Source organism: Primulina tabacum, chromosome 1 (genome assembly GCF_025594145.1).
Source record: "Primulina tabacum isolate GXHZ01 chromosome 1, ASM2559414v2, whole genome shotgun sequence".
NCBI classification, from domain to species: domain Eukaryota; kingdom Viridiplantae; phylum Streptophyta; class Magnoliopsida; order Lamiales; family Gesneriaceae; genus Primulina; species Primulina tabacum.
In genome coordinates, this window is record NC_134550.1 from 47,941,799 (window position 1) to 47,952,393 (window position 10,595).

The window sequence follows — 10,595 nt, forward strand, 5'->3', positions numbered from 1 at the left end:
AAACCTAAAATCATTCCTTATTGGCCGCCCCCTCTAGTCATACAATTGAAGTGAATTTAGGGAAAACAATCATTTTACGCGTACTCGAAGCTTCGACTATCTTCTATGTCGTCTAGAAGGAAGATATACAAATTTTTCTATGCTATATATGAAGTGTTATTTTCCTATAATGTGGTGAAGTGTCAAGTGGAAAATTTGAGATTTATTATTATTATTTTTTTTTTTTCATTTATGCTATCATTTCAACGGTGAATGTGAGGAACCCGAACAATCTATTCAGAGCTCAAACCGATGATTTTATGATTATTATTCTAAAAAAGATGAAATAATTTCAAGTAATAAATATATTTAACAATAATACTATTATTTATTTTAAGTAATAATCATTTAAATCGTATAAATAAATTGAAAATGTATTTATTTAATATAAAATAAGAATAAAGATAAATGATAGACAATGAAATTAAACTCTTAAATAATGAGTGTTAATGTTAAAATAAATATGAGAGAATACAAATGTTATTACAATGTGCATGTGACATGTGAACCCTATATAACATAGATACTTTGAGAAAGACCTGCATCTAGCTTCGGACAACACTAACCCGAAAGTTTTATTATCTGAGAGAAAGGACTCTCAGATCATATTTATATCTACACTTTCTTTATAAAAGAAATAATTGATCGGGAGAAGAGACTGAAAGGGAAAGGGGCTTCTCCTCACAAGAATACATGGAATAGATAGACGCTAAATGATTTCAATCTTAAGGTAAGGAGTTGTTTCAAGCATAGACGTCTTCTCCACCCACAATTGGACTCAACATGTCTTCCACAAGTAGGTGGAGACCAGGAGGGTCGTATACTTTCTATCCGTTTCGAATCGTAGTTTTGAAGAAAGACGATCTTCTCCTTTCTCGTGGCAGGAACAGAACAACAAAGAAAGACCCAGCCGACCGGCCCAGGGCTCGAGGGTGAGCTTCTTTCACGGATGTCTTGACAAGGGGTGAGGGGTTCAAGTTAGCGTGTCCGGCTAGATTCTTTTTGAGTTTAGGAGTTAGTCTAAGTTGATTCGTCTATTGTAGTTTCAGACTCCGCAATTGATGCTTTTTAGATAAATTTAAGAAAAGAAAAACGAAAAGCAATTCAGGAACTTCAATAGAAAAGCATGTATTTCAAGAAAAGACATGTTTTTCTTTATTATCTATGAATTTTTGAAAAAGAAGGCTTTATTATTATTATTATTATTATTTTGAAAATAAAAAGAGGGCTTTACTTTGTGATTGAGATTCTTTCATGTCAAATGGGGCTTTATTGCTTTACACAAGTCAATGTATCATTCTTCATTATAGCATGACCGCTCCTCTTTTCATTCTTGTTTCTTTCTTTAATTTTCAAACTAAAAAAGAAAAAGAAAGAAAGCGCCATTGTTTTCATTTGCCTCACCTTTTTCCAAAAAGCAAATATTTCAAGAAAATAAATTTGTGAACATATTCTGATACTCATTTCCACTCGGAAACACTACATTCCAATACCAAATTGATCAGTGGGAAGATACTTACTTATATACACAACCAAGGATAAGGCACAAAGTAAGAACAATATGCTGTGGGTGATGACAAAAATAATGGAAAATGTATACTAATATTTGGATTAATTTCGAGCATAATCGATGATTTTATATCCAAATTTTGGGTTCGAGATTAAATTGTAATAATTTTTTCACGAAATTTTATTTGGAGCATGGGTAAAAATGTCAGTGTACGTGGAAATTTAAATCTATCCAAAATAAAAGTTTTAAGGGATTTTTTAAATATTTACCCTAATTTTACATATAAAGAAAGAGCCACCCCCCTCCCCGTCTTCGTGAATTATTTATTTCTTCACTCACAGGGACATGGGGAAGTACATGAGGAAAGCCAAAACTTCAGGTGAAACGCCGGTCATGGAGATGTCACAATCATCGCTCGGCGTACGCACTCGTGCCAAAACCTTAGCTCTCCAGCGCCTCCAGTCCACCGCCGCTTCTACTGCTGCTCCGGAGAATCCTGACTCGTGCTACCTCTTGCTTCGCTCGCGGCGGCTGGAGAAACAGCCGCCGCAGCATAATTCGCGAAAAGTCCGGCGTCGTAGCTGCGTTTTCCAAGGACAGAAACACTCCGAGGAGTGTTGTGAAGCTGCTTCGATTTCGTGTTCGATAGGAGCGGGTGGTTTGGGAATCGACGCCTCTTTCGGTGAAAATAATTTCGATACTGAAGCCAGGGACAGGTACACTCACTCACTCATGCAACTTCTACTCACTCGTGTTAATCAGTATTCATGTCAGAATCGACATATTTGAATGATTTTGATGAATTAGATAGAGATTTGTAACTGTTTAATTTCTTAAGATTATCCGTTATTGGTCTTCGTTCTTCTTCATTTTGCTGTGTAAATCTCTGGTTCTTGAGAAAGAGTATTATACCTTAACATTTGTGCTCTGAATTGAGTTCTATAAAGAAGTTTTCTTATTTGAGTTGGGAATGATTGCGACTTGATTTTTCTTCAATCTCTTCAGTTCTTTTCTTCACTGAAACGGATGCTGACTGCTGAGCTTTATGTGCAACTGTTTTCAGTTAAACTAGTGCTTTCAAATTGTATTTCCTTTCACATGAGAGACTGAGTATTTATTGAAATACCCTTTTCATTCTCTTTCAGTGCATTGTGTTAGTATCTTATGTCATATGTGGAAACTGAGTAAAATCAATGTACCTTCATTTTTAATGAAATAAACGATCTCGGCTTGCGAATCTTTCACTGCCCCACTTGGCACTTACCCTATGTGTAAAAAGGACAACACAGGCATAGAGGGGTACCCCACAATTATTGTAGTTCAATTTTTGTTCCATTTCGCTTACACAGCTGCTGCCATTTTTAAACTTTAGTGGCTTCTATTATTTTTCCTTACTGTTGCAGTGGGTAAATGAAGACGTGATTAACTGCTCTTTGCTGAAATTTTTGAACACGGAATGTGACCGGTTTCACTAACATTTAGCTTTTTTGCTCACTGCAAATTATCTTGGTAACCCCTCTGCTAGATTGTGTTTCTTTAAAATGATATTGAACATTAACCAGAAGCAGTGTCTTTTTCTCCAAGGATTTGACAGTAAAAAAGGAAATTTGATAGTCAAGAAGGAAGAAATTTACTTGCTAAAACTTGTTTGTCCTGTACTGTAGTGGCAGAGAACCTTATCCGCGATTGCAGCATATGTCGTCTTGATGGGGCCACAAAAAGATCAGAACTAGTACTTTGGGTTGCTCTTCTTGTACCAATGCGTCCAAGTATCATCTCATTGTTGTCAAATATTCTTCCTTCATGTAGCGCTTAGTTAGCATGATAGGGTATGGGTGCATGATCTTAAGATTATAACTTGCTTGGGGAACAACTAATATATATATATATATATATATATATATTTTATTATCTTCAGCTGGATCACTAGGGAAAGCACTCCCTATAGTTCAACTAGGGCTGCAGTGACCCCGAGCTCTTCTACCAGAAGGATGCATTTCAGGACCCCTAACCAAAGGGTGCCCTTAAATGCTGTTCTCGTAAGCATGCCTACGCCGCTTGAGTTGGAGGATTTCTTTGCTATTGAGGAGCAATCCATGCAACGCCATTTTATAGAAAAGTATGCTGCCTCGAGTTATTTTTAACACTTTATAACTAGGGCGTGGTTTAGTGGAGTGACCCGTTTGTTTATTTTTTACAGATACAACTTCGACTTTGTGAATGACTCACCGCTCCCGGGACGTTATGAATGGGTGAAAGCGAGCCCTTGAGCAGAAATTCTATTGCCCAGAGATCTCAAGCATGATGGTAACCACTCACGGAAGATATGTAAATTAATGTTCTGTAGAATACTAGGCAGGTAGTTTTAGTGACTAACCTTTCCGAAGAGAACCTTTGGCAGTGAATGAATATAGTAACATCTTGCATTTGAAAGTCGCCATCCAGCAAAAAGCCTCACTAGGTTTTATGTTTTAGCAAGTAAATTGATATTGTATAAACTCTATCACTCAGCAGATCCTTACGATCCATGGTATTGTTCGTTCATGTAGTATACACATCACGCCCTCGCGTTTAGTCATTAGCCACCATGAAGTTGAAATATACCCGTAGTCAGCCACATATGTACGCAGAGAGTCATAAGAACAAGCAGGTTGCTGTTTTTTTTCCCTTAAATGAAAAGGAATTCAAATTTGAGCAGGTTGAGAAGATGAAACAACAATTTTAATCTTTGGCTCTTCTAGATTCCATTAGGGGACTCGTTATTTTAGACTTCGAAAACCGAGACACATGAAGAGAACAAAATGAAGGCAGAATTCTTAATTTTCTCAAAGAACAAGTAAGAAAGCGAGAGTCAATATCTGTTTCTCAATCAGTGAAGTCAACTTGACGAACTCACGAAAGAAGTGACCCCTTTGAAAGTAAAAATTAATCAAAACAAAAGAACTGAACTGAAGCATAAAATTACCAACATATCACAGAAAGGGAAAAAATCAGTACCTCACCATGGTTTATGACTTTTGAGGGTGGTCATGTTACTTTTTTTTCATAGATTAATGACACGGAGTCCACGGGTAATATGAATTTCAGGTCACACATTTCAACTTCGCACTCGCTGCTGTTGGACCGAATCGTTTTCCCCTCGAATCTGTTTAAGCTTGGCCAGTCGTACATCACGCAACTCGTATATGATCTTATCACAAGTATAAAATTTACTTACATGCTGCAAAATTTCCATAAAGAGAATCGTGAGGTGAATGGGGTTGATCAAAGCATTCTACATGACATTTCATGCTTCGGACTTTGAAGTCCTTGTTCAAAACTTAGAGTGATAGTTACTAAAAGAAGCATTTTGAATCAAGTTTTTCTAAAAGGACCAATGGTTTTGATTTCTCGACTCTACGCGACAAATGTTCCTTAATGGCTAATGCCTTCTATCTATCAACCTGTTATCCAAGTGTTTGACTTCTTATCAAGTGTCATGGTCCCAAAATAACATGCAAGTCCAATGGTTTCAATTTCACTTGCAGATCATTTTGCAAAGTCTGGAGTGCGTAGTTTATCTCAATCGATATCTATTTTCTTGCACCAGAATTGCTTTCATTTTTACAGTTGCTTCTTTGATGCACATGAAAAATATGCCAATGGAAATTATATTGATTGGAAAATTGAAAATTCCCTGTTCTTCTCGTACACAAAGGATCAATATTGAAACCAAGATCTAGATTGAAACTAATAGAAACAAGATACTCAACTGGTACTAATAATTCTCAAATAACTAATTAGAATTTGTTAGGCTACCACGATATGGATCTCGTCATAGGACAGTCTATTGTAAATTTGAGGGCTCGTTAGAGAGAACGTCTCAATTTCTTGGGTTTCAGGCTCGTTGGTGAGTACCTCAGATCTCTTTAACACAAGTTTGTGAATAATTTTTCTGATATTTTGTATTGATTCAATCCACTAATATATAAGAGAGTACAATGATTTAAAATAAAGATAACAATATTCTAATCTAAAATAAAAAAAAAAAATCATCATATCATAAACTCACAATATTTTGGGAATTATCACATTTATTCAAACTAAACCAGAATAAATTATAATTGTTAAATCAAATATATCAACCAACAAAATTCAATAAAAGATGATAGTAAGATTCCAATTCAAATAAGGATAGCAACATCTCAATCTTATCCATCGGATTTGAGATTTCCATCTTGCTGTAATGGGTTATCACGTGTAAGACACATGACATTACTCCCATATTCTAGAAGATCATGGTTGTCCTCAACCTACTTGTTCATCATAATTTCATCATCTTCCCTAGAAGTCACTTCGATCTCTTCAAGCTATTGGAGCATTTCAAATATTAATATTAGATGGCGTTGGTTCATAAATTCCTTCAGCTGTAACTCATGGCTCAAGCCGATCTCGTTCTCAATAGAGGTACAATGGTTCACCATCACCCTCGAGGTGGAAAGTGGCCAACCCTTGTCTTTCCCCGGTGTGAGAACCCGAATTTCCAGCAGTAGCTAGCATTTTGCAGCAGCTAGCAATATTCGGCAGCAATGCAAAAATTTCAGCAGAAGCTAACAATTCCAGCAGCAACTAATATTTCAGAAGCTGGTATTTTTCCAGTAGATAGAATCCGACAACAGAAGAGTTCAGTAGCGCGAGATTCCAGCAGACAGCTATTGAATCAGCTTATGACTTGTAACTGAAGCATTTAACATGGAATAAAGGCTGTTAATGACACATCATGGCAGATTATGGCCATTAATTGGGAGGCTAACAGTCAGAATTTTGTCTATAAATAACACCCTCAAATCTCTGAATTGGTGTTACACAAATCTTGAGTTATCACTTGAAATTCGAGCTAAGAGAGTGCATTTTTCGAGAAGTAAAATCCAATAGCGAGAGCAAGCAGATTCCAGACTTCAACCGAAACTTTTTAGCAAATTTCGGTAAGTGGGCTTATGTATAAATATCTTGAAACCAGTTTGATAATTTCTGTCTTGAAGCAAAGTATATGTATTGTTTATTTTTTATCTCTGATTTTTGAAGCACTGAAACCTAATGAACTAATGGTAGAAATATATATTCTGAAACATTCCTGATTACTGATTATTGGCCTCACCCCTTAGAGGAGAGAACATATAGGGAAATGATATCAGTTTAGCCATGAAATTCACAAACGTGCACAGTCCTTGCTTTCTAAATTTTAAGTTCTGATTTCTGTTCTGAAACTTGTTATTCCTGAATACTGATTCCTGTTCTGAAAGTAAGAATTTTTTTATATGATTTGTAGTATTGTTTCTGTTAAAAATGATTTTGTAAACTGGGAGTTATTCCCGCCCCGCTTATTGAGTGATGACCAAATAACTCACCCACGAAACTCATCTCAGATAAGAACAAGGAAGAAACGTTAGAAGAAGAAGAGCAAAATCAGTTCTGGGGCTGCTGAAGAAGACTGTTGTTTCTCAGTTCTAATTTATGTTTTTTTTCCGCTGCATCTGTTAAGACATTGTTATGTCTGATTTTTACATTTCCTCTATAAAACATTGGTTATTTAAGTTTGTATCAGACAATGAAATATTTAGTTTTATGAATAAAAAGACTGATTTCTGAATTTTGTACTTCTGAGGCTTGTTGTTTTCGAATGCAAATTTGAGAGCAACGTCGGTGTCGACCAACCCCGTCCCTGGGGCGTGACATCGAAGTGGTATCAGAGCAAACCAGGTTTCATAATCTGAGGATGAGGAACTAGAAATAATAAGTTCTGATAGACTTCTGAAAATAAATTCTGACAAACTACTAGACTTTTGAAAATAAACTACTGTAACAGACTACTGAAACGATAGACCAACTATGTACAGTTGGGAAAATCAGTAAGGGAAACAAATCAGAATGAAATAGAGCTTCGAGTGTTTCAGCAGCATGTCTGAAATGAGTAGAAAAAAATTTCAAGTAAACAAAAAAAAACAGTAGCATCAAACCAGTATTCTGAAACCAGAACCAGCAGATGGAAATCAGTAGATCTGAATGCAGAAGACTTTGTCATTAGACCCAGAATGCATCAGAATGATTCTAACAGTGGTGGAAAACAGCAGACTTGATTGCAGTAGCATCAGAATTGCAGCAGAAAGTGAATTCCAGCAAGCGCATGCTGTAGACCTTGCAAATTGTATGGAAGTTGAGGTGTTTTTCGCACAAACTTCAAATGGCCATAACTTTTGATCCAGGAGGAATTTTGACAATGTAATATACCATTGTAAAGCTCTCGACGAGAAGAACCCAACCTAGAACCACTTATTGTTCTAGCACCACCGACGAGCCCCAAAATCCTTCGTTTAGATAATGATATCGTCATTTCCGTAAAATTTTCCAATTTTTCGAAACTTTGAGGAATTTTCATTTTCAAACGTCTCAGTATTTTTGCACCAAATTTTGTGCACTTCATGTTCATGATGTTAAGGAGTTTTCGTAAATTTTTCACGTGATTCTAAGACTGAAAAATGTTGAGCTATTTTCTTCTATTAAATGTTATAGGTTGTACTGATTCTGTTCATTCCAGTAATTGTCTATAATTCTACCTGTACTCTTGAGATTATTTCTGAACCTTGACTTTCATGTTTTGGATGTAGAATAAGGCTGACCAGAGTAGCTACATTAAGAGCTTAGAGAAGAAAATAGAGAAACTCAAGGGACATAACTACTACTTAGAGCTCGACAAAAATGAATTACAACGTAGAGCAGAACACTTAAGAGATGATGTCCAACATCATACTCATTCTCTGCATGAAGCAGAAGAGAGGAATAGGAAAGCTCAAGAAGAGTTCGAAACCTCCCAAGAGACTGTTGCAGAGTTAGTTGAGTTACGTGATAACTTGGTTGAGAAGGTCCAAGTGCTTCAGGATCAAAAGAACCAACTCATGCACCAACATAATCAGTATAGTGAGTAGATTGATGCTCAGATGCAAGAGTTGCAGAACACCGTTGAAGTTTTTAGCGACCAGAATGCAGTTCTGCATGGTCATATTGAACATCTGGAAACAGTAATAGCCAACCATGAAGACAAACCCGAGGAGGATCCCAAATAAGAAGAATTCGAAGAGGATCCTATGGATTTGGGATTTGGAGAAGTGATATATTAGACCATCAGTAGTTGCTCTTTGTAGTAAAACTTGTTCCATTTACATTTCTGTTAGCATTTTCGAAGTTTAGTTGTAATTGCACTTTCGTGGGAAATCAATAAAATTTATTTCTATTCATTGGTTTCATATTTAATTTTTGAGCAATTACTCAATCATTTTGCTTCCTTTGTTTAGTCCATATTCTGTCAAAAACCTTAGGACTTTCATATTTGTAGGAAATGGACAGAAGACCCATGAGAAATAATCGCAACCCTCGTTATGGAAACCGCAACGACAATCGCAACAACAACCGCAAAGATGAAGATGCACAACAACCACAACCAATAGTTGGACTCAGTCAGGCGGATTTGAGGGCTATAGCCACGATTGTGGCAACCACGCTACAAGGGTTTGTCAACCCTAATGCTAATCAGCCACCGCCACCACCTCCAACTCATAATGTGACTAAACAACACTATGAGTCTCTCCGAAGAGTAAGAGTCCCAAACTTCGATGGAAGCTCCGATCCCGAGGTCGGACAGAATTGGATGAAGGAAGTGGAGAATCATCTTCGACTACTTGAGGTTCCACAAGATATCAAGGTAGATATGATTAGACCTTTTCTTATGGATAAAGCAGCCAAATGGTGGGAAGGAGTCTCACCAACTATGTTAGGGGCGGGACCTATCACTTGGCAGAGGTTCCGAAAAGCATTTCTGAGACAGTACTTCCAGACTGCAATTTGAGTGCAGAAGCTGTCAGAATTTGAAAGCTTGATTCAAGAACCAAATATGACAGTGGTGGAGTATTCATCCAAGTTCCACTCATTGGGAACTTACTCCCCAACCATCACGGGAAACGAGGCCTTGAAGATACATCGCTTCAAGAAGGGATTGAACAGCCACATTCAATCTGCCCTTGCTGTTATCGAGCCAAATAATTTTGATGAATTGATGGGAGCCGCCATCAGGTCAGAGAATGACATCAAGAGGCGTGAAGGTAAGAACAAGCTTAAATGTCCTCAGTCAAGCCAGTACCAACAGGGCAAACAATTCAAGAAGCCTAGGTTTTCAAGCAATTAATTCAACAGTTCTCCAGCCAAAGAAACCACTTCTTCTCAATCAAGCAAAGAGGGAGTCAAGTGCCAAAATTGTGGATTCACTCACACTGGTGAATGCCGTAAGAATTCTTGAGCTTGTTTCCATTGTGAAAAGATGGACCACCGCATTGCTCAATGCTCTTTTCCAGATCCAAGGAATGGTCCAGCAGGTGGAACAACTCCAAACAAGCCTAAGGAGAACAAGCCAAATGCTCGAGTCTATGCTCTCACTCAAGAAGAGGCTGACAACTCAAATGACGTAGTAGCAGGTACCATTCTAATCAATAATATACATGCTTATGTATTATTTGATTGTGGTGCTACGCATTCATTCATGTCTAAGAGATTTGTCAAGAAGTTAGGAAATAAGCCTGATAACTTAGAAGAACCATACAGAGTAGCGACTCCTGCAAATCGGATTTTAAAAACTCGCACTCTATATCGGGAAATTAGTGTTCTCATAGAAAATCAGAATTTCATGGCAAACCTAATCCAACTAAACATGGTTGAATTCGATGTAATTGTTGGAATGGATTGGTTAACCAAGAATCATGCTTTAGTAGACTGTCATAGAAAGACGGTAACCATCCAAGCTCCACACCAAGAAGAAATCGTTTATTATGGAAAAGTCAAGAAACATGGATCTTTACTATCTGCTTCCCAGACTTGGAATGCCATGAAAAGTGGAGAAGAAGTTTACCTAGCTATGTTAAGCGAGGTAAAGGAAGAAACCACATTTGTACTAGAAGAGATCCTTGTAGTATAAGAGTTTCCGGATGTCTTTCCTGAAGAACTCCCTGGCACAATCCCCGAC

General features: G+C 37.2%; 1 protein-coding gene across 3 annotated transcripts; it reads left to right on the forward strand.

Annotated features, from left to right (window-relative positions):
• The first annotated feature begins 1,831 nt into the window (after positions 1–1,831).
• Positions 1,832–4,093, forward strand: LOC142545355 (cyclin-dependent kinase inhibitor 3-like). Of its 3 annotated transcripts, XR_012820253.1 has the most exons (4): positions 1,832–2,265; positions 2,953–3,058; positions 3,468–3,668; positions 3,750–4,093. XR_012820253.1 is itself a non-coding variant. In XM_075652502.1 (3 exons), the coding sequence occupies exons 1-3, from the start codon at positions 1,895–1,897 to the stop codon at positions 3,817–3,819; spliced, it is 642 nt and encodes a 213-aa protein (XP_075508617.1). In that variant the 5' UTR covers positions 1,838–1,894; the 3' UTR covers positions 3,820–4,093. The 3 variants fall into 3 exon arrangements, 1 of the variants encoding a protein (XP_075508617.1); XR_012820254.1 differs by lacking the exons at positions 3,468–3,668; positions 3,750–4,093 and adding an exon at positions 3,214–3,458; XM_075652502.1 differs by lacking the exon at positions 2,953–3,058 and having other exon boundaries at positions 1,838–2,265.
• The last annotated feature ends 6,502 nt before the right edge of the window (positions 4,094–10,595 follow it).

What these genes read in the sequence shown, in the direction of transcription:
- LOC142545355 (XM_075652502.1), top strand. Translation starts at nt 1,895, where the DNA reads ATGGGGAAGTACATGAGGAAAGCCAAAACTTCAGGTGAAACGCCGGTC. An exon ending in GATACTGAAGCCAGGGACAG is followed by an intron (nt 2,266 to 3,467) that starts GTACACTCACTC and finishes TATTATCTTCAG; the next exon opens with CTGGATCACTAGGGAAAGCA. An exon ending in CAACGCCATTTTATAGAAAA is followed by an intron (nt 3,669 to 3,749) that starts GTATGCTGCCTC and finishes TATTTTTTACAG; the next exon opens with ATACAACTTCGACTTTGTGA.